This window comes from Paroedura picta, chromosome 12 (genome assembly GCF_049243985.1).
Source record: "Paroedura picta isolate Pp20150507F chromosome 12, Ppicta_v3.0, whole genome shotgun sequence".
Taxonomy (NCBI): domain Eukaryota; kingdom Metazoa; phylum Chordata; class Lepidosauria; order Squamata; family Gekkonidae; genus Paroedura; species Paroedura picta.
The window spans coordinates 14056867-14082049 of NC_135380.1; the positions used below are offsets into that span (position 1 = coordinate 14056867).

The 25183-nt window shown below is 47.9% G+C and overlaps 1 protein-coding gene across 3 annotated transcripts in view; it reads right to left on the reverse strand.

Moving 5' to 3' along the window:
• ZMIZ2 (zinc finger MIZ-type containing 2) overlaps nucleotides 1-25183 on the reverse strand; it is a 101603-nt gene that overhangs the window by 22975 nt on the left and 53445 nt on the right. For all 3 annotated transcript variants that reach the window (XM_077306445.1, XM_077306443.1, XM_077306444.1), the window contains 5 exons: nucleotides 13914-14050; nucleotides 11710-11824; nucleotides 7944-8146; nucleotides 4108-4300; nucleotides 2600-2863 (listed from right to left, as the gene is read on the reverse strand). In XM_077306445.1, coding sequence (XP_077162560.1) covers nucleotides 2600-2863; nucleotides 4108-4300; nucleotides 7944-8146; nucleotides 11710-11824; nucleotides 13914-13963 — 825 coding nt within the window. In that variant the 5' untranslated portion in view covers nucleotides 13964-14050. The remainder of the gene's footprint in view (nucleotides 1-2599; nucleotides 2864-4107; nucleotides 4301-7943; nucleotides 8147-11709; nucleotides 11825-13913; nucleotides 14051-25183) is intronic.

Genomic DNA, 25183 nt, shown 5'->3' on the forward strand with positions numbered 1-25183 from the left:
GTTAATATGCCTCATGCTAAAGGAACGTCATGATTAAAGTACAACTGCACTGTGTATCTGTGTATTGTTTCCATTTCACTTTAGATTCCAAGGCGGTCTCAGTATGAATCGTCACACACAGGCCTCCTCTCTACATGGCTGCTTATCTCAGGATTGCAGTCTTTCCTTTCATGTGCAATTTCACCTGTACCAATGTTTGTGATGATCTGTGCAAAACAAAAGAGGGTTCCAGGAGGGGGAAGAACATGGACGAGATGTCTCTGTTGGCTTGTAAAATTAGCTGGGGAGTGCAAGGTCAAGACATGACCCTCTCATGGAAAAAAAGTGCCCTCATTTATGGGGAATGGCTGGATTTGTCCAAAACAGCCCCCTTGGTCCTTTTGAAAAAGAAAGAGGCCCCACTAATTGAGGTAAGTGGGGAGGAACAAAAGACAGGATGGAGAGCATCACAGACCATTTGGACCTCAGTAACCCAGGGAAAAGATAGCATCTCTTTGATGAGTGGGGGAAGAGGAAGTGGAGGGCTAATCAGGGGCAATCGTGGACAGGAAAGAGGATGGGAGGCCGACGGTGCTGCAGAACCTTCTCAACCAGATCCCAGGATAATGGCCTGGTGCAGATATAGCCTTGGGCCAATAGTGGCCTTCCAGCAGCAAATGGCCAGTTGGGGGTAAGGGGTGGGCAAGAGAGTCCTCAGCACAGCTCATGGATGGCTAGAGTGCTTCCTCCTGCTCTTGCCCATCTTGTCTCTTTGTTTATGACATTACAACAAACACTATCATTGTACATAGATGAAATCCCAGAACACCACAGAAGAGCATTCCATCCTTAGCTTTATCACTGCAAGGTGTCATAAAAAGAGGCCATTTCTCATTAAACCTATCAGAATTTTTCAAAGCATCCCTAAGATTTCTACGTGAATTACGTTTTCATAACGGAGTTATTTTCCAGGGCTAACTAATCTACTACACTAGGTGCTTCTTTAGGCTTCTACATCAGAATGATGATGGGCTTTGGTGGAATTTATACAATGAATTCTAATAATCGATTCTAGGTCCTTATTCCAGAGTAGCCAGCTTTGGGAACATGGCTAAAAAAAATAACTTCCAACGCTTTTTAGAGGACGCAGAATATATATATATATACCTGCCTTCTGTGGTGCATAAAACGATGCATAGTTTTTAAACAAACCTCTTTTAAGTCAGATGAAGTCACACTTCATGTTATCTGCATCCAAATCCATTTCTAATTCTTCCTCCACTATATGTAATATTCTCCCCACTCGTTCTTCAATATAATGTCAGGCAGGGTCTTGTACAGAATCAGAGTACAAATGTCTGTAACGCTACACTGAATGCTGCTCTTATCAAATAAAATTTCAAATTCCACTTTTCTCCAACAGCCATTGTAATTTCTAATTAGACTAGATAAAACCTCACCTCACCTCAAGATACCAATCAAAGGCTATCCTCAAGTCACTTCTATAAGGCGAAATGTTACATGATATGTTAAAACATATCACCCTGTGATTAAAACAAAACACACCCATCTTTGCTTTTAGCATTCATGATCTCGGGTATTCTTCTAGGACTGTGTAAGGGAGAAACCCACTCTTAAAACCATCTAGAACTTCTCTGCTTCTGGAAGAAGCTGTCACCAGGGTGGATCCAAGATGAAGCAGGTGAGTACAGCTACATGTCAAATTTGTGGTCATCGTGGTCCCACCTGTGTTTACATCCAGTGGCTTTCACTCACCAGATGATCTGTACTTTACACATACACAGAAACGAGAGCCATCCTAGGCATGCCACGCTGCCTACAGCATTTCCGTGCCAAGTCTAATGAAGACTAAGAGGATTCTTTGGAGATCCACCAAGTGCAATTGATCCAATTTCTAAGCACCTTGTCCAGAGGGTCCATTATGTCTTTTCCAAGAAGTGACTTCCACTCTGGATTTGAATCAGAGGTTGGAATAATGTTGAAATTAAGGGTCGATAGTGCGGGACCTCTTTGTGGCACCTTCTTTTCCTTTAGTATCACTCATTTAAATACATAAGGGCACCATCCTAGAAGGCTTGGCAGGGTGAGTGATAACACTTGCCAAAAGAGTCAGAACACACTCCGTATTCATAGCACCCGAGACAGATGGGGAATAGAACTGCCATGCTTCACTCTACACCTAGACGGAATTCAAAGATTTCCCTGAGCCTGGGAGAGCTCCGAGTGTGAATGAACCTGCGGATGACACCGAGTTCTGTGGCCCCACACCTCCCAGCATTCAGCTCCCCAAATCTGCTTGAATGTTCTCCCGTGGGAAGGTGCATGAGTCTATTTCCCACAGAGAATCAGCTCAGCAGCCTGCAGCATCCCCGGGTATACCCAGGGAGGGGCTGCATGTCTGTGTCAGAGCATCTGTTTTGCATGCAGAAGGTCCCGGGTTCAATCTCCAGGCTCTCCTGCTAAACAAATCAGGGAGTAGGTGACAGGAAAGATTTCGGGTCCAAAGCTCTGGAGAGCTGCTTCCACTCTGACAGAACAATACTAGCCTTGAGAGACCAAAGGTCTGATCCAGCTTCCTGGGTACCCATCTGGTTCTCACCTCAGTGGAGTAGGTTCTCTTGACGCTCTGCCGTGGGATCTGCTGGCCTTGAGGGGGGCCAGGATATCCATGCTGGGGCATCCGCTGTCCACCATACAAGGCATTTATGGAAGGAGCCCTGGCTGCGTTCATGCTCATGGGAGACATTCCAGAAGCACCCATCACGCCACCCATGTTGGCAGGATTCATCCCAGGAGGTACGGCTGGGCCTCGGGGCCCTGAGTGTGGAAGGAACTGGTTGTTGAAGGGCTGTCCAGCCCCCATCTCCACAAAGAAAAAGAAAAAGAAGACATAAATAAGGTCAGGAGTTAAGACACCCGGGGTTAGGAGAACACAAACTATTACACCAGCAAACACCATGCAAACCATCATTCCAGCCTGTTAGGTGCCCCACTGCATCATCTCTTCCATTCTTACAGATCATGCAAACTGAAAACTTCTTTTTAAAACGTTGGTAACTAGTTTTTACTTCACAAAGAGATTTTGGGCTGTGTACATGTGAGGGCAGAAAGACTTCTTGCACAGCTTGGTCTGTTCCTAATGACCGTGGTAATCATTATGACCCATTATTTGAATAGTCTGACCCGGATTAAAATGTTACTGTTCCCTCGCACTGAAAATACCAGGATTCCCCAATCCTGGCCAACAGCTAGTGTTAATTTTGACAGCCCAAGAGATCTAACAAGAGGAACAAGTTCCGCAGTCCAGCATCTCTTTTAAAAGCGTACCTTTAGCACGCTAAGATAGCAGGTGATATCATTAACCAGTGGAACAAGGTTTTTCTGTCTGCTCCTACTGAAACACTGTTACTTGATGGATAACCTGGATTTGTCCAGCCGTGCCTTCAGCCTGTTGGTTTGGGCAGTAGTTTTAAAAAGCCTGCAAATCTCGTCTCTCCACAAGTATGAAGACCACAAAACAAAACATGTGCCTGGGAAATCTTGCCATCTGAACCTCCAGACAGTAATCACCGTGTCCTCTACGCTTGCTCTGAAGGCATGTATGTGGTTCAGGAGGGCAGGGTGCATAACCTTCGGAGCTAAGGAGCAGAAGATCCTGGGGAATGTTCTTAATGCCTGCCTGTTTAAGTGTGCCACTGATTTGCTCAAAGCAGGGCCTTTCTCCCCACTTCACTCCACAGCTACAACTGATTGTCTTGGCATCTGTATGCCTCTCCCTGTCCTTTACCCTTTGAGGTGGCACCATGGTGTTCTTAACCAACCTCCTTCCATACACATGCACAGCCCCTTAAAAATAAAATCAAACCCTTTTCCTCCTCCTTCTACCCGATGCTGTTCCTCAGTCAAGTCCTGGTATTATTATCATATATTGCATTTATATGCCTCCCCTCTCTGTTGGCTCAGGGCGGCGCGCAAGTGATTAAAACGCACGCTACATAATATAAACATTTAAAAATACAATTATAGTGATTTAAAACAAGTAGCTCTTTCCATCACCTCCCCCAAGACTGAGCAGCTCCGTGCATGGAATGACAGCCCGTATCTTACCGCTCCGTACTGGCTCAGCTCCTGGCTCTGCTTCTCTTGCAGAGCTGCGACTGTGGCTGTAGCCGTGGCCGTGGCCGTGGCAGCCGCTGCTGCAACGGCAGCGGCGGCGGCAGCTTGGGTGAAGTCTGCAGGGGGCCTCCCGGAGTGTGAGGGGATGCCCATTCCCCCGGGGCCATTTGGGCTTCCTGTGTAACTGGAGAGAAAAGGAGGTTTCAGAGAAGGGGGTGCGCAGTCCTCAGACGCAGGAGACGGGCAGAATGTGGCAACGGAAATGGATTTTGACATCCTTACACATGCAGCTCCAACACACTTTTGGAAAGCAGGACTCCAGTCCCTGCAGCCCTCTTCTAAATGGCATGACGTTGCACAGAAAAGTCAAAATCCCAAGGAGGAGCCTTGGCTGGGTATCTGTAAAGCCTAGAGAGCACATGTTCATCCTTTTGACCCCTGCTCTCTCAACTGGTTTTTCCCCAGCTGTACGAATTATTTGAAATCTAACATGGGCCAGTGGTTCTATGTGGATGGCAGAGACCTGGGTTTGAAATCATTCAGCTGCAAGTCAGCCAGTCTCTCTGCATCACCTCCCTCACGGGGTTGTCAGCAGGATACAAGGGAGGGAGACCATGTACACACCCACTCCGGGTTCTTCGGAGGATGGTTGTGGCAAAACACACAAACATTAACATCCCTAGACCCTATTCAATGTACCCCAAGACTACAACTGGAACAAATTAAACAATGACTAAAGTAGGGGTAGTCAAACTGCGGCCCTCCCGATGTCCATGGACTACAATTCCCATGAGCCCCTGCCTAGCAGGGGCTCCTGGGAATTGTAGTCCATGGACATCGGGAGGGCTGCAGTTTGACTATCCCTGAACTAAAGCAAAGGGTTGAACTTGGGCTCTCTTGGTGTCAAGTGCGCAGCCCTTGTTAGCGAGCAAATTCATCTCTTCCTCCTTTCGTCTTCCTATGGACGGTGCCTGTCAGACAGGTCAGATTGCTCTGCCCCGTCACCAGCCGGAGCGGTGGTGCAAGCAGAAGCCGCAGGATATTAGCTGAAATAATTTGATCCCGGTAACCCACGCCCTCCCTCGTCACAGCCAGATCAGCCGACTGTAACTTGATCTACTCAGGGCCGTCTTTCTGAAAGCTGTTTGGGAACAACAATTGACGGGAGGACGTGACAGCAGGAGTCCCAACAGGGAACTGCTGTTTGGGAACCCCCTGTGAAGCTAATGGGCAAGAGACGCCGGACAGACGACAGGGAGTCTTTCACTCAATGAGTAATTAAATTGTGGGACTCTCTGCCAGTGGATGCATTATTATTATCAATACAAAATATTTATATCCTGCTTCCCCCTAAATCTCAGGCTGAGTGATATAGTGATGGCCGCTAGCACAGACGGCCTTAAAAAGGAAAGCAGAAAGATTCATGGAGGCCAAGTCCATCGGTGACCACTAGCCAAGGCAGCCAAAGAGAACCTCCACATCCAGAAGAAGTAAACCTGGGGAAACCGGTGGCTAAGAAGCAATATCAGGGGAAGGCTTTGGCCTCTATATCCTGTTTGTTGGCTCTCCAGGGCAACCAGGTGTCTGCCTTGTGAGACCCAGCAGGGTTCCTCTCATGTTTGAATAGGTGTAAATTATCTTTTTTTCTAGTTTCCAATTTGTTTCTGGGCCCATTTCAGAGTTGGTTTATCTTTAAAGGCTTGAATGGCTTCGGATCAGGCTAGCTGAAGAGTCAGAGGGTACAAAATCTCTCCCTCTTTTTTAAAATTAGGATCCAGTGTGATTTTTAATAGCCAGAGAGGATGGTAAACCTGTTACCAAATCTGCACGTGACCATCGCAAGGCCTAGGGCAGGGGTAGTCAAACTGCGGCCCTCCAGATGTCCATGGAGTACAATTCCCAGGAGCCCCTGCCAGCATTCGCTGGCAGGGGCTCCTGGGAATTGTAGTCCATGGACATCTGGAGGGCCGCAGTTTGACTACCCCTGCCCTAGGGCTTTAGGCTCTAGCAGCGACTGGGCTTTGGCATCCCAGATTGAGGCAAGAATTCCTATTCGTCCATTAGCCTGTGGGAAGAAATGGGGGGGGGGGAGGAAGCTGCTGAACAGCAATTAGAGGCCCAGTCAGGGCAAGATGACAATACAAGGATGGTAGTTACGCAACCGGGCCTGATGACTATGAGCCGACAGACATTCTTACTCACATACATCCCCCCCCCACTCATCGGTAACGACACTAAGAGGGGGATGACGCCTTCTGCAGCCAGCGAGATGCGTCTGAGGGCTTAGTTTTTCATGCCTGTGTCTCATCTCAAGTCCTGCCCTTCCTTCACGCAAAGAGTTGATTCACATTTTATCCTCTTAATGAGGCTGGTTCCCCCTCCCTTTTCTTTTTCAAGCAGTTCAAAATGGAAGTGAGGAAGGCCATTTATTTGGTTGCAAGACCCGAAAGGTGGCTTTCGAGAGGGAAGCAGGGAGATCCATGCAGGGAAGGCCCACTAACGGCTATTCGCTAGGATGGCTAAACAGAAGCTCCAGGTGTGGGGGGCAGTATACCTTGAAATACCAGCTGCTTCCGCCAGGGAACAACCGAGGGGCTTCACAGACATGTTCTGAGAGATTATGCCATTGAATGCCAGCCATTAGAGGAGAGGGTAGTGAGGAGTGAAGGGGACTTCTTGTCTTGCTTGTACGCTTCCCAAGGCCATTACATTGGCCACTGAGAGAACCAGACACCTCTGGTCTTATCTGGCAAGACCAACCGGCAGAAACATGCAGTGGGGAATTCTCAAAACCAGCTTGCCTCTTGCCTATCACTGGGATTCCTGGGGGGGGGAGCTGTTTAGACCAGGAGTAGTCAAACTGCAGCCCTCCAGATGTCCATGGACTACAATTCCCATGAATTGTAGCTGAAGAGCCAGAGGGTTCATGGGAATTGTAGTCCATGAACATCTGGAGGGCCGCAGTTTGACTACCCCTGGTTTAGACTATCCCCAGCTTATTGGCTGCTGGTAGCAGCTGCTAATAAACTTCCTAACAGAGGCCAGGCACACCACAGCCAACCAAACCTGCCTGACAGATTCAAAATTGGCCTGTTCCATCGGCCACCTACCTGCCGAGTCCATCTCGCAGCAGCACATAAAGTGATTTGCTTCATGGAGGCCCTGCAGTTTTATGAATCTGCCAAATACTCACGTTTGACAAAGCAATGCAACATCGCCTCCTTGCAGAGAGAATTTTAATGGCTGGGTTAAGCAGCCATGGGGGATTTTGATATGGTGTGTGCATGCATATATACGTGTGAAGTGCTATGAAGCTGTTTCCGACTTGTGACGACCCATAAAATACAGTTGTTGTATTTTTTATCATGTTTACTGGCTTTATTGGGAAAAGGGGGGTTGGAAATATACAGGGAAATCCTAAGCAGAGTTGCCCCTTTCTAGACCCCCCTGCCTTTTATGGAAATAGAGGGCTATAACCATGCACAGGACTTCATTGTTAAATAAATATATTTGCATGTAATTATTTATACCCTGCTTTTCTCCAAGAGGGGGACCCAAAAGCAGCTTTCATCATTCTCCTCTCCTCCATTTTATCCTCACAGTCACCCTGCAAGGTAGGCTAGGCTGAGTGAGAGAGGCAGGGCAAAGCTAGCCAGCAACCTGCCATGTCATGACGTGTGCAGACCGTGGGAGAGGGCCAATGTCAAAATCAATTAACCCCTAGCACTCCATGGGCCCTGAGAGCCCTCAAGAAACAAGGCAAGAAAGAGACTGCACTTCTTACAAAGAGGCAATGCCACTGAATAAGGCTGTGGTTCTAATCTTACCTTGTGGTAAAGCCTGGCCCTCCTGGGTAAGTGGTGCGCCCATACATTCCTGGCTGCACATAGCCCTTGCTGGTGGAGCCCTCTTGGAAAGGCTGCTGTCCCATAAACGGAGGAGAGTTCATTCCAGAGCCACTGCTGGCCACACTGGGCATCATGGGATTGCCAGAGGTGTTTCCCCCAGGGCCCATGGGGTTGCCAAAAACCTGCAAGAAGTCAGAGCCCAAGAGATGCAGTGAGAGGAAGCAAGGCAGCACCACAAAGACCTTCTTCGGGTTGTTTTAGAAGGAGAGAAACCCCGTATTAATTTGCAGTGGCAGGTATTATTCTCCTTATTCTATGCAAGCAATAAGCTGAGGGTGGAGCTAGGAATAAAAAGCCTATCACTTCTTTAAAGTCTTTATACAGCAGCCCAAGACACAAAAATGTAGCAAGTGAAGCTTTCCCTGTGCCAGAAAAAGCTTCATCTGTCTAATTTTCATGCAGTTTAAAAATGGCAACTTTAAGCGGAATAAGGCAAGTACAGCCATGTGGGTGATGCTGAAGAAGAGCAGCATGAGAAGGATGAATGGCACAAAGGAAAGGAGATTAGTTTCCATCCGCTGCAGTTGCCATTCCCCACCGTCGTGTCCCTGGTTTATCGACTGACGGTAAAGATTTCAAAAGTAGGAGGGATACTCAAAAGATCTCTGGATTCATGCAGGCTGTCATCAGACATCACTTTGAGGGTTTTACACATTTCAACAAACAAATAACAGGCCAAGATGGAAAGGATACAAACAAAGAGACTAACAGAGGTATCTCCTGCTTGCCGGCAAAAGAAGCCAACTGAAAGGGAAAAAAGCCAAAAACTCTGCTACACCTTTGCCAGCTAAAGGAGCTTAAAGGACGAGCAATACAGCCCTACTACAATGGGCTTACACCAGGCCGTAGTAACACCTCATAGGATTGTAGCCTTGATATGAGATATCTGGGAGCCTGCAGAGAAGTTGAGTAGAGCTGTGAGCTATGTATGATACTTGTTTTCTTCAAGCTTCTGGGCTTCCTTCATTTGCTTATGCAAAACATTTTCACCCTGTCTTCCAGTTCAAAGACTTCTACAGAAATGGTTGAAATTTAGACCCAATCCACATGTGCTATATTAGGTGATAAGAGGTGGTAAAACAGGCCCTCGTCACTTGAACTTGCAGGTGGAGAACAAGAAATGGGTCACATTTATGGAGGCTACCCTATATAAACAACTCCCTGCAAACAGAAAACTAGCATAGCGCAAAGCAGGCTGGGTTAAAGCCTCTTTTGCCAATGAGCTAGCTTTGTTTTCCCCTTTGCAGGCAAGTTGTCTACGCAACTGGTATTCCTCGCCTTCAGTCTGTAGTGCCACGATCCACTCTTCCAGTCCAGGTTCCACCACTTTAGTCTATCTAATGCATGTGAAGACTAGGCCCAATCTTTAAAAAAAAAGAGATCTGCTTCAAAATGGGAAAAGACAAAGAGGAGGAATTTTAAAAATTGGCTGCCTCTTTTCCAAAGGGAAAAGTATGTGGCAAGTGAACACGTCTCTTTTTTTTAGATACAAGTGGGAAGCCGTGTTGGTCTGAAGCAGCACAATAAAACAAAATCAGAGTCCAGTGGTACCTTTTAAGACCAACAAAGAAAGGTGCCACTGGACTCCGATTTTGTTTTAAGTCACTTTTTCGTGTTTTTTTGGATTTAATGGGCTTAGTTACAGAAGGGGCTCCTAAGAATGGGAAGCCCCTCCTGCCATCCAACTTTGAGCTCACACAACAGTTTATTTATGCACAAGGATGAAGGGAAGCAGCAGGTCCTGATGGGAAGTAACTTTATCTTATCTTTTACATTCTTTGCAGCAAAAGGGGTCTCCTCCCCCTCCCTCCTCCTCACACACCAGTTTTCGCCTTAAACACCAGGGGGAGATTGCAGTGGTTCTCTGTGAGTGAATCATCTGCCAGTCCAGAGGAAGGGGGGAGGGAAAAGGTGGTCTGTGCCCCTGCCCCCATGAAAACCTGTATGCAGAGCCTCTAGCCTCATCTCTACCCAAAAAGCAAAACTCCCTCTGAGAGAGAGCACAACCTTCCCACTGATTGCGATGGGGCTTGGCCCAGACCAGCTACAGGCAGCAGGGGAGGGGGGGCAGCCCTGGGAGCCATCACCCCTCTCCCCCAGGACCTTTACTGTAGGGCAGGAGTAGTCAAACTGCAGCCCTCCAGATGTCCATGGCAGGGCCTCATGGGAATTGTAGTCCATGGACATCTGGAGGGCTGCAGTTTGACTACCCCTGCTGCAGGGGATCCCTACAGTCACTGTTTCTCGTTTTGAGGGAGAAAAGCAGAATATAAGGAATAACAGTATTAATAGCCACATAGACACACAGGAGAAAAAGGAAGATTTAAAAGAAAGGCTCAGAGTAACAAAAGAAAGGAAGTGAAGGTACAGGTATTGGAGGTACAGGGAAGGGAGAAGGGTAAGAAACAGATCAGAAATCGAGGAAGAGGAAGACCAACAATAAATACATGTCTAGTTCACTTTCAGTGGTTACATCAGGTCCATTGCCTTGTTGAATAAGGTAGGCCAGTACTATTATGCCCATATTACAGATAAGACAGGGTGGGTAGGTTGCTTGCTTGAAGGCCACGGAAAGATTTGAGCTACGGATCACCCAAAGCACAATTTGCAATTCTAAGCGTAGTTACACCCAGCTAAGTGTAAGGACACCCATCTATTGGAAGGCCCAGCCTAGCCCAAACCTTCTCAACGACCCTGGTTTGTATTTGGATGGGAGACCACCAAGGAACACTATGCAGAGGCAGGCAATGGCAAATCACCTCTGTTTGTCTCTTACCATACAGGGTTGCCACAAGTTGGCTGCAACTCGATGGCATTTTCCACCAAGTTAATGGACTTAGAAGGGTGTAATTTTTCTTAGGGTTGAAAGTTGATACAGAACACCAATTCAAGGAATGGTTTTGATGGAAGGGAAAAGGCAAGCTGATGTGGAAGGACTGCTTAGGAAGTAAGTGTCAAAGCTTTGCTTCCTCATCCAGGGCAGCAGTTAAACACAGTTTTCCCTTTTAAAAAAAGTTCCATGCTGTAAAAATAATACAGATCCAGGAGAAGACCCCACCAAATCTTCCAGGCCATGTACCTCTGAGATCATCGGATATTATAAAAGCTGTTTTGTGGAAACAATGCATGTCTGAAAACTGGGATAAAAATAAAGGCTGTGACTCAGTTAAGGAGATCCAGAGTTAATTACCAATTATACATAGCACCGAAGCTGCATGAATTTGAGCATGAATAAAACAATAGTTCTCGGGATGGGGGGGGGGTGAGAGTACTCTTTGTTTCCAGATCTTGTAAGTATGTGTTGCTGCAGGCACTCTCTGAACAGGCCTTCCATCCTGTATGAGGGAGAACAGGAATGCCTCCCAACAAGGTGCCTGTTTACATCAAAAGTCCTGAACAACATTTTAAAAGTTTGCTGTCCCCATTACTGGGACTGCAATGGCTAGCCAATTTCATATATATGAAAATGACTAACCACTGCAGTCCCGTTTTCAAGGTGGACCACAAACCAGTTTTCTCTGAATTGCGAGCTTCAGGCAGTAAACTGGTTTTCTAGAGGCCACTCTGCAGGACAGTCAAGAAAGTGTAGCTCAGATGCCCCATGCTTCACCCTCTCCCCCCATCTCCCTCTCTTGCACACACACCCTTGCCCGCTCCCGCCATTTTGGAAGGCTGTCCAAGCTACCTGACTCTGGGATGTGTTGCTGACTCCCCACACCGTGGTTACCACTGAGAGAGATCCTGCAGGCTGATTGGTATTCTGTTGCCAAGGTACTGACTCGTAGGCATATGAACCATCACTAAGGGAGAAAAAAACAACAACACGGGCACAATTTAATTAGGAGCCTTTGGGGAAGTGACAGGAAAGCAGCACAAGAAAAAGAAAAAAAAAAGGCAGAGGTTTCTAACCAAGCAGGGGGAAGGAGTGGGTGATGGGCACAAATGATGGGAGATAGGAGAATTCACACATGGAAATCGGTTGCTTGGTGGATGCAACATCAGAACTTCAAGTGTGAAGCAGATATCATGGATGGAAACTTTATTTTCTTACATGGAAATAAATGTGAGAGCAAGGCTCTGACGACCGCTTAAGAATACACAAGCAATATCACAAAAAACATGAGATTGCCATAAAATATAAAGCATACTACACAATTTTATTTAAAAACCCTCCATTCTAAGCACAAAAAGGCAGCTGACACAACATCAACTTAACGTTAAAGCAACCGGAATCCAGGTATCGGGAGGCAGCATAACAGAAGTTGGAAAAAAGAAGAGGAGTAGATTTTTATGTCCACCTTTCTCCATCTTCAGAAGTCTCAAATCGGCTTACAATTGCCTACCTTTCCTCTCCCCACAACAGGCACCGTGAAGAAAGGTGGGGCATAGAGAGCTCTGAGAATTGGGACTGGCACCATTCAAGGCTTCATGCTCTCCAGATTACATCCCACCACTCATTTTATGGGTTTTTAATGGGATTATGTACTGTAACCCGTCATGAATCTCCAGAGAGTCAACCAACCATCTAACCAACCAACCAACCAACCAACCAACCACCAATACACCCAAGCGAATCCTACTTAACCCCTTCAACAAAAGATCTGGTATACTGCAGTGACTAGGACCTGGACTGACTGCGTTCAAATCCCTTGCTCAACCAGGGAGGCCTGCCATGTGACCTTGGGCCTGTCATGATCTCTCAGCCTAACCGGACCTTCTCGAGGCTGTTGTTGAATTAAGTGGAGAGGGCAAGAGCAATGTGAAAAGCTGCTTTGGGTCCCCGATCAGGGAGAAAGGCAGGAAACAATATAAATTAAATTTAAAATAATAACACGATGAATATCAACTTCTTTGACTGCTAAAGTCAGCAGATCAGGCATTTTTCTATTACCTCCAGCACCATAGCAGAGAACGATGAAATGTTCAGGGCTTGGGTAACCCTGCTGCTGAGGGTGTGTGTGTGTGTGTGTGTGTGTGTGTGTGTGTGTGTGTGTGTGTGTGTGTGTGTGTGTGTGTGTGTGAGAGAGAGAGAGAGAGAGAGAGAGAGAGAGAGAGAGAGAGAGAGAGAGAGAGAGAGAGAGAGAGAGAGAGAGAGAGAGAGAGAGAGAGAGAGAGAGAGAGAGAGGTTACTATAGGGATGTTGATCCCAAGAGAAAGTTATCCACCTCTTAAGATCTTGCCACATGATATGGTATTATCATGGCAATTATCCACCCATGCCAGGGGCTGGTACTCTGATGCCTGTCGCTAGGTAAGATCTCAAACACAAGAAACATATAAAGCTGCCTTCCACGGAGGCAGACCCTGTTTAGCTCAGTGCTAGTTTTTCCAACAAGGCGTGTGCAGAACCCTCAAGTTGCGCGAGCAAATTGACGTGGAAGGATTCCACCAAGGATTCTGCACAATTCTACATCATCCCTATTTTTTTCTTTTTAAATTGGACTATATGTGTTATTGAAATTGTATTCCTGTTTCACTGGTGCTACCTGCCCTGAGTCAACCAGAGAAGCGCAGGTTATAAAAATAAATTCATTATTATTATTACTATGACGATGATTGTTATTACATCGTTCTCCTCACCTCCTTTTATCCTCACAAACAACCCTGTGAGGTAGGTTATGCTGAGAGTGCATAACTGGTGCCAAAGGTCAGCTAGGAAGCCTGATGTATTTACGTGCACTTTCATGCTCCCTTGTAGTCCCTAAGGGCTAAAAACCTGGTCTCCTGAAAAACAAAACCTGCATTTCCCAGACGGCTGAATTCTGTGCCCGGCATAACATCCTCCTGCAGAACCCAAGGCATGTGCCCAGCCCAATTGGTTCCCAAGGGCGACAAAGAGGCAAGCCTATGGACCAAGCCTGAGGATGACACCGGCTGAGCCATACTCACCCATGTGGGGTGGGTGGGAGCGATGGTTTCATTGGGTTCATTGAGCTCATTGGCTACAGGAAAGCAGAGGGGTTGGGTGCGGGATCTTCCAAGGCAACGGTGGCAACGGCAGCTTCCGAATCTCAGCTCCAGCTGGGCTAGGGAAAAAGAGACAAGCAGAAGGCAAGAAATTAACCGCCAAGTGAGAGCAGCCATGTTGCGCGCAGAGAATGCAAAGCCGTCCGCTGGCAGATTCATCAGGAAAGGCGTGCAACAGGAATCGGTCCAAATGCTGGCTGTTGCCGAGCTCTCCGGTCCCACCCACTCGAATACCCCAGGAGGCTCAGAAGGAAACAGACCGGCATTTCTGGCTGTTCCCATAGTAGAATGACCATATTCAGAGGAGGGCTGAGAGTATTCTGAGGAGGACTGAGTCGCAAGGAACAGGTGGTTGGATTTTTCATTTTATGACACTCAAAGCAAATCTGCTTGAACGTTTTAAGCACCGAAAGGCTCTTGCAGACCTAGATGAGTATCGAAGCTCCAACAGTGGACGGGACCCTTTTTTAAGTCTCTCTCCACAACCAGACACACAGTGGCATTTACAATACATAAAACTCTCTAAAAATATCATCCAATGGCAGCTGATGCCCAAGGCTCCACCCAACAGATGCTTCCTAATGCCACCCACCAGAATCTCCAGGATCTCTGTCCATCAGGCCCCATCCTTTTGCCTTCCTTGGCAACTCTACTGGCCTCTCGGCGCATGCATGCGCACCTTTTAAATTATCTTTGACTGGGTGAAATGCAAAGCAATGCCAAAAGGGGCCTGTGAATCAGGATGAAGAGTTCAAGCAAACAAATAATTCACAGGGGAAGAGGAGGGCGATGAAGGGCCAGCAGAGATCTGTGTCTCTGCCTGACAACTGCAGAATCTGCAGATGTAAGGCAGACTCTCACCAAATGAAGTCGGCCAAGTGAAAGCTGAGGCAGGGAATTCCTTTACTTTGAAAGGAGCCGGTGTGCATCCATTGTGACACAGAGCAGCACCAGGCACACAAAGAACACTCAGCTCAGCATGTCCTAAGAACAAACATGTATCAGCTTATGCATCTGCAAGCTCTTTGTAGGTCATTTTATTTCTCACTAGACTGTGCAGGGATTGCACTGCAGGTTCATTCTGAAACCACTCTCCAGATTGCATACGCACACACGTGTGAGTTACAAAATATAGCGTGACAAAACTGCTCTGCCCCCATGAGTGTACCTATGCCTTCCTTTATGGAAGCCGATTTCAAAAGGGAAGAACATCCAGGGTTGCTCTGCAATTTTAATCTATGCTGCTCCTTTCTAGTGCGTGTACCAATCAAAACACGGCTGCATTTCATTCGCAGGAGACCGACACGCACAAACCGAAAATCCGATGCTTTTAAAGGCTCCTACCCCAAGAAAAGAACTCCTCCCTAATAACCACAAAGGAGACAACGGTTAACAGCCCGAACAATACAGAGCTTCTGTCTCTAGGCCTTGATTAGGTGATTAGATTTCCTTGTCCTCAACTACCCTCCAAGATCAAGGACAAGGACAGAGCTGGCTGGCAAACCTGGGCCCACGCTCCATAACTGCCTCCTCACTCTTTTGTTTCAGATCCCCACCACGCCCCTTCCCCACACCTCTGCCTCAGGCCACCACCCTAGATTTCCACGTCCCCCGCCCCAGACCCCCTCTGGCCGCCAGAAGGCATCCTTCCCCTGCCCCCTCCCCAGTGACATGCTTGCCCCTAGTTTTCCTGAGGGGAAGTGGCCACATTTGTTCAGCAGAGGCTTTTGCTCTGACTACGTCAACTTTATGCTCTGGCCAAAAGGAACTTGGCGTACTGCCCAGATCTGGCAAAACAAGGTCCCGGCAGGAGCAGGCTGGAGGGCCTGGCCTAGTTATACCAGATTAACTCTCTGCTGCCCACAGATTCCTTGCAGACGGAACTACGGCTAGCTAGGCAGCCGGAGTTGTGGACTGACGATTGTCTTGACCAGGCTGGGAACCCCATCTGTCCTAGTCAGACTATAAAATCCTGAACTCTTTGTAGGAAAGAGGGGGGGGGGGAGGCTTAATAACCAGCACTGATCAGTATCAGCAGGACAAAGGGGGCCCAAGTTTTACCAGCAATGGGCTCTCAGCGGCAGGCTGTCGTTTGGAATGCTCCTGGCGGATTATTAGAAGTAGTGCAAATAAGAGGAAGTGGAACTCTCTCCAGTTAAAATCCCAGGTTGCCTCTTTCTGCCTCTCTCTCCCCTCCTTTGCTTGCAGGCCTCAGCTTTGAGTTAGCAAAGTGACTCTGGCTAGAACTGCTTTGACAAGGTCTTGGATCCTGTTTTGTTTAAAAAAAAAAGAAAGGCCTCAGGCTGAGCCAAGCAAAGAGCTAGGAGAGCGGGAATCTCTGCTGCCGTTCTGTCTGCCTCCCAGATCATCCGGGCTAGGGGAGGGAAGAGGGGGGATGGCAAGTCAAAGGCTAGGCTGGGTCTGAGGAATGACCCGCTTAGAGAAGCCACTCCTGGATGCCCCTGCTGTTGTGGTGGGGGGAGCATTGCCAGGTCCCCCCTTGCTACCGGATGGGGGGGTAGGGTGGCCGGATCAGGGTTGGAAACTCCTGGAGATTTAGGGATGGGGCATGGGAGGACAGGGACCTCAGTGGGGTGGATTGCCTTACAAAGCAGGGGTAGTCAAACTGCGGCCCTCCAGATGTCCATGGACTACAATTCCCATGAGCCCCTGCCAGCATTCGCTGGCAGGGGCTCATGGGAATTGTTGTCCATGGACATCTGGAGGGCCGCAGTTTGACTACCCCTCCTCCAAAGTGTCCATTTTCTCCAGGGAAGCTGATCTCCATAGTCTGGAGATGAGCTGGGATTCCAGGTCCCACCTGGAGGTTGCCATCCCCAGGGAGCAGGGAAAGGGAACAGCACAGGAGACAGGCCAACCTTTGAGTCGCTTCTCATTGCACAGCTTTCTGTACTAAAAATACCTTACAGGCAGAGGCCCAGGTAGGAGATTCTGCATTCTCCAATGGACCCACAGCACCAGAACCCTAATGCCCCTGGTGCTGGCGTTCCAGAGCTTTCCAAACATATTCCTTTCCCAGGGCAGGAAAGATTCCACCAGCAAGAAGGCAGAGAGGACATTCCATTCCTCCATCTGCTGGGTGAAAGAGGAGTCACTGGAATCTGGATTGCAGGGGGGGGGGGGAGGGAAGAAGGCCTTGGAGCAGCCCCAAAGGCAGGCCCCTCATTTGCTAGCGGAAGGGGGAAGGGAGCCTGCCCAAGGCAGTCTGCCAAGCTCCCTCTCTCCTCTTTTTTTAAAAAACATTTTTATTTTCGCAATCCTTTTGAGGAGGTCGGCCAGTTGCCGATATCGTTAACCTGGGTAGCCGTGCGCTGGCAAAACTGGGGTGATAATGGGATGTTTTTCATGGTATGGAAGAGGTTACGTAAAGCGGCTTGTGAATCTAAAAGCAGGGTAAAACCTGAGCAAAACATGAAAGGAGAGGGGCTAGGTCCTGTGCTGCAAAGGAGAGGAATGGTTGTACGGGAAAGCCCTACACAGCAGTGAAAAGCAACAACAGCAGCAGTCTATGGTGCAAAACTCCGACAAGAGAGACGTATGGAATTCAATTTGACATTTACGTGGATTTCGTGTCCATCAAACGCCCTGTGGCGACTCTGCGTTTCTGTCGGAAACAGCAGTCCCATGATGGACGCTGAGGCAAAGATCCCTTCTGGGTTACTCCCTCACAGAGTGAATTCAAATATCGTATGAGGTCGATCTTTCCATCTCCAAGCCCCCCACCCCCCCTGCATCCAGGATCTCCAGGATTTTAGCCTCCCAAGTACCCTACACTTTGGGAGTCTCAATGAGCAAGCTTACTCTGCTGTGATTTCCAAAAGCATGTCCAGGCCCCTCCTCTCCCATACACACCATTCAAGGATGTTTCATATGAGATAGATTCAAACAAGTAGCCGAGTTGGTCTGAAGTAGCACAACAAAACCAGAGTCCAGTGGCAACTTTAAGACCAACAAAGATTTATTCAAGGCGTGAGCTTTCGAGTGCAAGCACTCGAAAGCTCACGCCTTGAATAAATCTTTGTTGGGCTCAAAGTTGCCACTGGACTCTGGTTTTGTTGTTTCGTATGAGAGGCGGTCATCCTTACCTTGGGAAATATATTCTGCTCTTCTTCCAAGGAGCTCAGGGCGGAATGCATGGCCCTCCCTTAGGGTGGTCAACTCCAAGTGGAGGCTGGGGGGGAGGGGCGGGTTTGGGGAGGGGCCGGACTTTAGCAGGGTATAATGCTAAGTTAGGGTTAGAGTTCCCAGTTCCAGGCTTGGAAACCCCTGGAGATTTGAGAGTGGCGCCTGGGAGAGCCGAGTTTACGGGCAGGGGGAAAGGCCTTGGTGGGGTAAAAAGCCATACAGTCCACCTTCAAAAGTAGCCATTTTCTCCAGAAGGGGGGATGAATGTTTTAAATTAATAATAAGCAATGAATGCCGTCTGGAGATCAGCTATAATTCTAGGGATCTTCGGTCCCCACCTGGAAGCTGGCAACCTTACAGAGAAGCCATCCCCAAAACAGCTGTTTTCACCAGAGGAACTGAACCCAAATCTGGAGATCAGTTGTGATTCGAGGAACCTGGCAAGCCAATTCTCCTCTACTACATGCCATATAATAATGGCAGACTAGGTTGAGAGAACTGTCCTCAAACCACCCAGCAAGCTTCAGAGAGCAGCATGGAGTTTTGACCCCGAGACTCCCCTGTATACCATAATAGTTTCCTGTACTAGCTTCCTGCACTCTGTTTCTCATCTGTTGAACCCTTTGAACCAAACCTCTGAGCACTCTCTAACGTTGGAAGAGCTATTTTTTTTTGTACCATGCTTTTTACTCCCTGAAGGAGTTTCAAAATGGCTCACAATCAGCTTCCTTTCCTTTCCCTATGACAGACATCCTGTGAGGTAGGTGCAGCTGAGAAAGCTCTGAGAGAACTGTGACTGGCCCAAGGTCACCCAGTTGGCTTCATGTGGAGGAGCTGGGGGATCAAACCCAGTTCTCCAGATTAGAAGATGCCACTCTTAACCACTGCACCAAGCTGACTCTCTCTTATAATATCTATAGTCACCAAACCCAAATGCAGGATAGTTCAGATGTTATTTATTTACTTATGCATGCCCCCTTTCTCCTCAATGGGAACCCAAACTGGCTCACACTGTTCTTCTGTTCTACATTTTATCCTCACAACAACCTTGTGAGATAGGCTAGGCTGAGGGTGGCTTCCATGGCAGAGTGGGGATTTGAACCTGGATCTCCCAGATTTAATCTGACACTATAATTATTACATCATACTGGCCTTAACAGCGGGGAAGGGAGTGGGGGAGTCCTTCCCATTTGATTTTACATGAAGGAGCAACTAAAGTTGCCAAGTGGCCAGGAAAAATATGTCCTGCCCTCTTAATAGCGATTTAATGAGTGCAAATGGGCCGTTGAAAGTTTTCGTGACATAAAATTAAATAGCACAGCCTGATTATTGCTGGCAGAGCAAACTAATTTTAAAGGTAGAATTGGAAGGGCTAGTTCAGAAGTTGGCAACACTAGGAGCTGTTTAAGGTGCCTGCCACAGCCCCTGAGACTTGAACCATTCTGATGTGCTCTTGAACGATCAGTGCAGTTCTCTGAAGTTTCTGCACTTAGAAGGACGTTAAATCTGATCAGGACTGCGCTCCACGAGCGTCAGGATCATGAACATTCCCAGTTCAAAATAAAAGTTGCAACTACTTATACTACACATTTAAAAAATTAAGTTAGTCGCCTTGCTACCATTTAGCAAAGCACCTGCCATGTTTACAGTCATAAGGTGAAGAAGAAGAATTGGTTCTTCTATGTCGCTTTTCTCTACCCGAAGGGTCACCTTCACTTTCCTCTCCCCACAACAGACACCCTGTGAGAGAGGTGAGGCAGAGAGAGCCCTGATATAACTGCTTGGTCAGAACAGTTTTATCAGTGCTGTGGCAAGCCCAAGGCCATCCAGCTGGCTGCATGTGGGGGAGTGTAGAATCAAACCTGGCATGCCAGATTAGAAGTCTGCACTCATAACCACTACACCAAACTGGCTCTCTGGTAGAATTCAGGGAGCACCAGGTAGAAAAATCCTAGGCCCCCCTGTTCTCCAAAAATGGCCCTTTTCCATGGAAGCTCTAATACAGGGGTAGTCAAACTGCGGCCCTCCAGATGTCCACGGACTACAATTCCCACGAGCCCCTGCCAGCGTTCGCTCAGCGTTCATGGACATCTGGAGGGCCGCAGTTTGACTACCCCTGCTCTAATATCACAAATGTTTAACGCCTGTTTTCCCAAAAATTCCTAGACAGGTCAAACCAATGCAGCAGGTAGGGCGGGGCACAGACACACCTATTCCAGGAATCTCACGATGGCTCCACACTCTGGAATCCATCTTGCAAGCCATCTATACAGAAATCCTTGCTACAGTTAAAGGTTTAATACCCCAAAGCCTCTTGAATGAATATATCTGTGAACCAAAAAAAAAAAAAAGCAGAACAGGGAAAGCAGCTCTCAGTCTGAGCTAAACAATATATAATCTCACACAGTTCCCAACTGTCAGTTCAAAACCCCACTTCCCCCAACCAAAGCCACTGCCTCAGCTGGGAGTGACCGCAAGGCCTCTAACGGCTTTCTTCTGTACATTAAACGAGAAGGATGCTCAAAGAAGGCTTTTGCAAAGCAGCACAGGATTGCTTGCAGACGGGGAGAGAAAGAGAGAGAGACAGCATATGGCTGATGATGTTCAGAGGAAAGCCCAAGACTTCTCTCCGCTGGTGGTGAAGAGCAAGAGCGGTAAGGAGACACCTGGCAGCCCCACAGCAGCAAGAGGGCTAAACAGCCTAGAGCAGGGGTAGTCAACCTGTGGTCCTCCAGATGTTCATGGACTACAATTCCCATGAGTCCCTGCCAGCATTTGCTGGCAGGGACTCATGGGAATCGTAGTCCATGGACATCTGGAGGACCATAGGTTGACTACTCCTGGCCTAGAGCAGATAGAGGGGTAGGGGTGTGGGGAACAAGATATGTTCAACAGGAAAGAGGACGCAGAAGCCCCCCCCCCCGGTTTTTCCGGCATACAGTGCTGCATTCAGATGCTGCACTGTAATCCACCCCCACGCACCTCCCCGGAAGAAAGACAGACACAATGGTCACAGTGTAATCCTAATCAGAACTGCATTGTCCTACATCCACTGATTCCAATAGCAGGGTACAGTTCTGTTTAGGATTGTGCCGTTAGTGTTTCTTTAAGAACATGAGCAACAAACCCGCAGGTTCAGACCAGTGGACCATCCAGTTCAGCATCCTGTCTCACCTAGTGGCCGTCCAGTTACTCTGGAGGGCCAGCAACAGGGAAGAGAGGCCCAGGCCTTCAGCTGATGGGAGAACTCCACAAGCCTGCCCTGCCCTTGCCTGCACAAGCAACAATCACTCTGCCATGCTCCTATCCCTCAATAACATCACCAGCTTTTAAAAACGGCATCCTACTGCTTATATCCATGCTAAGAAAAGGGACACCCACTGATTTCCACGTGCAAACAGAGAGGACAAGTCTGGCCAGTTGGCAGTATTAGTTATTTATGAATCTTATATTCTTCCAATATTCATTTTGACATCGCAACAACCCTATGAAGCAGACTAGGCTGAGACTGTGTGCAACCCCCGCCCCAAGTGAGTTTCATGGCAGAGCAGAGGCCTTATCTGAACTTAGGTCTCCTTAACCACTCAGCAACACACCAGAACGGCTCTCCTGTCCACCCTTTGGCAAGCTTTGCAGTGGCCAACAGCACAGTGCAAATTGGGCTGCTCTGACGTTAACAAAGCAGAAAGAGAGGCAAGTAAAATGTTACACGCTGAGCTTCTTGGCCAAAAGGCAGGGCAGAAATGTTGCTAACAAGACAGCCAGCGTAGTTCAGTGGTTGCAGTCTCTGATGGTGACTGGGGAACTTCAGTTCAAGCACCCTTTTGCCATGAAGCTGGGAGAGTTCGGTCCAACTGCGCTCTCTCAGCCCGATCTACTCCAGGACTGTTGTTGAAAGGATACTATGGGAAGATGAGAGACCCATGCACTCCTCGGAAGTACTAAATAAATAAAAATAAACAACAAAAAGGGCACTAGTGGATATGTCAGGAAACACAAGCTCCCGTCCCATGGCCATTCTAGCGTGTATTCATTCACTAGCATAGCATTGCTCAATTTTATGTCCACATCAGGTGGCGCAACTCGCACGCAGAGCTTGCAGGGAAACTGCCTCCCCTTTCGTTATCGGCCAAGACGCAGCCACCACCACTGCATGATGCCAGGCCTCTGGAGCAAAATCAAGGACCCAGCAACCCCCACAAACAAATGAAGGGGCTTTATACTAAGCCAGACTACTGGCCTCCCCCCCCCCCACGGCTAATGGCTGACTGACAGGAGTTCTCCAGGATCTCAGGCAGAGAAAATCTTTCTTGAAGACATTGTTATCTGAGACTCTTTTACTGGAGCTGCCAGGGATTGAACCTATGACCCTCTGCTTGCAAAGCACATGCTGTGCCACTGAATCACAGCCACACTACAGGGGACCCCAGAGAAGCCACATTAGGCCTTATGCCTCAGAAAGTTAAGTGCCTGTTCTCTGCCGAAGGATGCTTCATACTGGAAGCCTCGTGAGAGTCACCAACTTAAATGCATAATCCTTTCCTGGGGTAAGCCCCACTGAAGAGACGTGAGAATGATTCTGAATAAAGCTTCTTAGGGTTGCTCTCGAAATGTCACATATTTGTACTGGGCGGAATACACAGGTTGCTTCATTTATTAAGAAAGCCATTTGATCGGAGAAAAATAAAGCAACACGCTTTGTGTGCTGAGGGAAGCATACGCAGTTGCTGTGCTTTGTTCTCTAAATGAAGGCTGAGTTAACCAGGGTGGGTTTTGTTTTCTTGTTTGTTTAAATGGCACTTCCAAGGTTTTTCATCATGATAAAAACCATTGCTTCTGCAAATTCTTTCAGCCAGCTGAGTGTGCTGAAGTTGCAGCCCACAAGTAGTTTCAAGATGAATCTGCAGCTTTAAGCTAGCTGTGCAAACTTACAGACAATAAAATTATTTCTCTCTTCTCTCTCCCCCCTTCCCTCATAAAAAATAAGGAAAAGAGAGAAATCAACCTCCTAATGATCTTCTTTCCCATACTAAAGCTGCACTCTTTGCAATAACACACCTCAATCCTGGACAACATACGTTTTAAGAAATGCACGGCTGAGAAAAGGAAATGCAAAAGGAAAGCCTCGCTGTCCACACCTTACTGAAACTAGAAAACAGAAACCAAGGGACAGAATTATTGTAAGATTCACTCCCTGTAGTAGTCACTGGAAATGATGACTGCAGTTCTGAGTATTCAGGATCTCTCTGGCTTTAGAGCAGTGGTCCCCAACCCCTGGTCTGGGGACCAGTACCAGTCCGTGGATCAGTCAGTACCGGGCCACGGCTCCTTCTTGTCCTCCTCACCGGCTGCTGCCTCGGGGGCTGCCCTGCCACTCTGCCACCAGCTCACCTTTGGTGCTTTCCAGCGGCTGCCATGGCTGGGGCTCCCCCTCGGCATGGCACTGCACAGCTGCTGGTGACAGCGCCCCCAGCAGGTGACAGGAAGTCAGGGGCACCAGCGGGAAAGCAAGCGGAGCAGGGGCTCAGGCGGTGGTGGCGACGTCCCTTGGCCAAAGACTAACCCCCCCCCCCCCCGGGGCCTCAGTAAAATTGTCAAGCGTTGACCGGTCCCCGGTGATAAAATGGTTGGGGACTACTGCATTAGAGGATGCCCCTACAAGTTAGCCAAGGGCTCTAATTACCCTTCCCCACTTAGCTCTCTTATTCCCACTAAGGGCTTCAAAGAATTTCGTAGGAAAACCAGTCATTTCTTCACCATCTACAGAATCTCCTACAGTACACTTGCCATCCTTTTAAGTCTACACATGCTTTTAAAGTTTTTAGGCATCTTTAGCAGAGCCATATATGCAGAATACAACATAAAAAAAAAACCAACCTTATAAATCTCTGATAATAAACACCTTTCTTACAGGGCTCCTCATCACTTCTGATGAGATTTTCTTTTAAAGCGAGAAATGTTTGCGCAATTTTCTTAAACACAGTTGCCACAGATTTAAAAGCCTGTTGTTGACTTTTATACTTCCCTCTTAGTTTTGCAAAATCTGGCTCTGGGTCTGCCCCAGAGGTCTTGCTGTGTAGGGCCCTATCTTCTGAGGCAAGTTAGGTGGGGCTTTCTTTCATGGGGCCTCCCCTGCACGGATTTTTAAGTACGAAGAATAGAAATTATCCTTTCCCTCACACTTCTGGCAATAGGTAATTTCTTGGTTTGTATCTCTATGTTCTTGCTCTGCTTTTCTGTTGTTATAATTACAACCACGACTGCTAGGATTTATGGGAAGAAGCCCTGGTTTAGTGATACAGAATCTGCTTGGCATGCAGAAGGTCCCAGGGCTCAGTCTCTGACATCTCTAATGAAAAGGTGACATGACCTCTGCTTAGGACCCTGAAACACCCTAGCTAGTCTGAGGAGACAAAACTGTCCCTGATGGACAGATGGTATCAGGTAGTTTGATGTGTCTATGTGCTGTCTGAGTCAGTTTCTTGTGTATCTTTTTTTTTTTTAGCAGTAAAGTCACAGTTGACTAATGGTGACCCCATAAAGCAAGGATAGTCAAACTGTGGCCCTCCAGATGTCCATGGACTACAATTCCCATGAGCCCCTGCCAGCGAATGCTGGCAGGGGCTCATAAGAATTGTAGTCCATGGACATCTGGAGGGCCACAGTTTGACTACGTCTGCCATAAAGGAAAGGAGCATTCAGAGGTGGTTTGCCATTGCTTGCCTCTGGGCAGCAACTCTATAGAGTAGGGTTGTGTGTTTTGGCTGCCAAAGCAGCTGTTCATGCCCAAAGTGGCCAATGGCCACTTCGGCAGCCGAAGCGCACAACCCTATAGACTTCCTTTGGTGGTCTCTAAGTACCAACCAGGGCTGACTCTGCTAACCTTCTGAGATCTAACAAAGTCAGGGCATAAGTTTAATATTGGCACTTTTTATTATTGGCTATTCATTGTTTTCCTCTGTGAGGTAGGTGAGACTGATAGTCACTGGCCGGCCCAAAGTCATACAGCAAGATGCTCTGAATTCAGAATTCTGGTGACATATAAG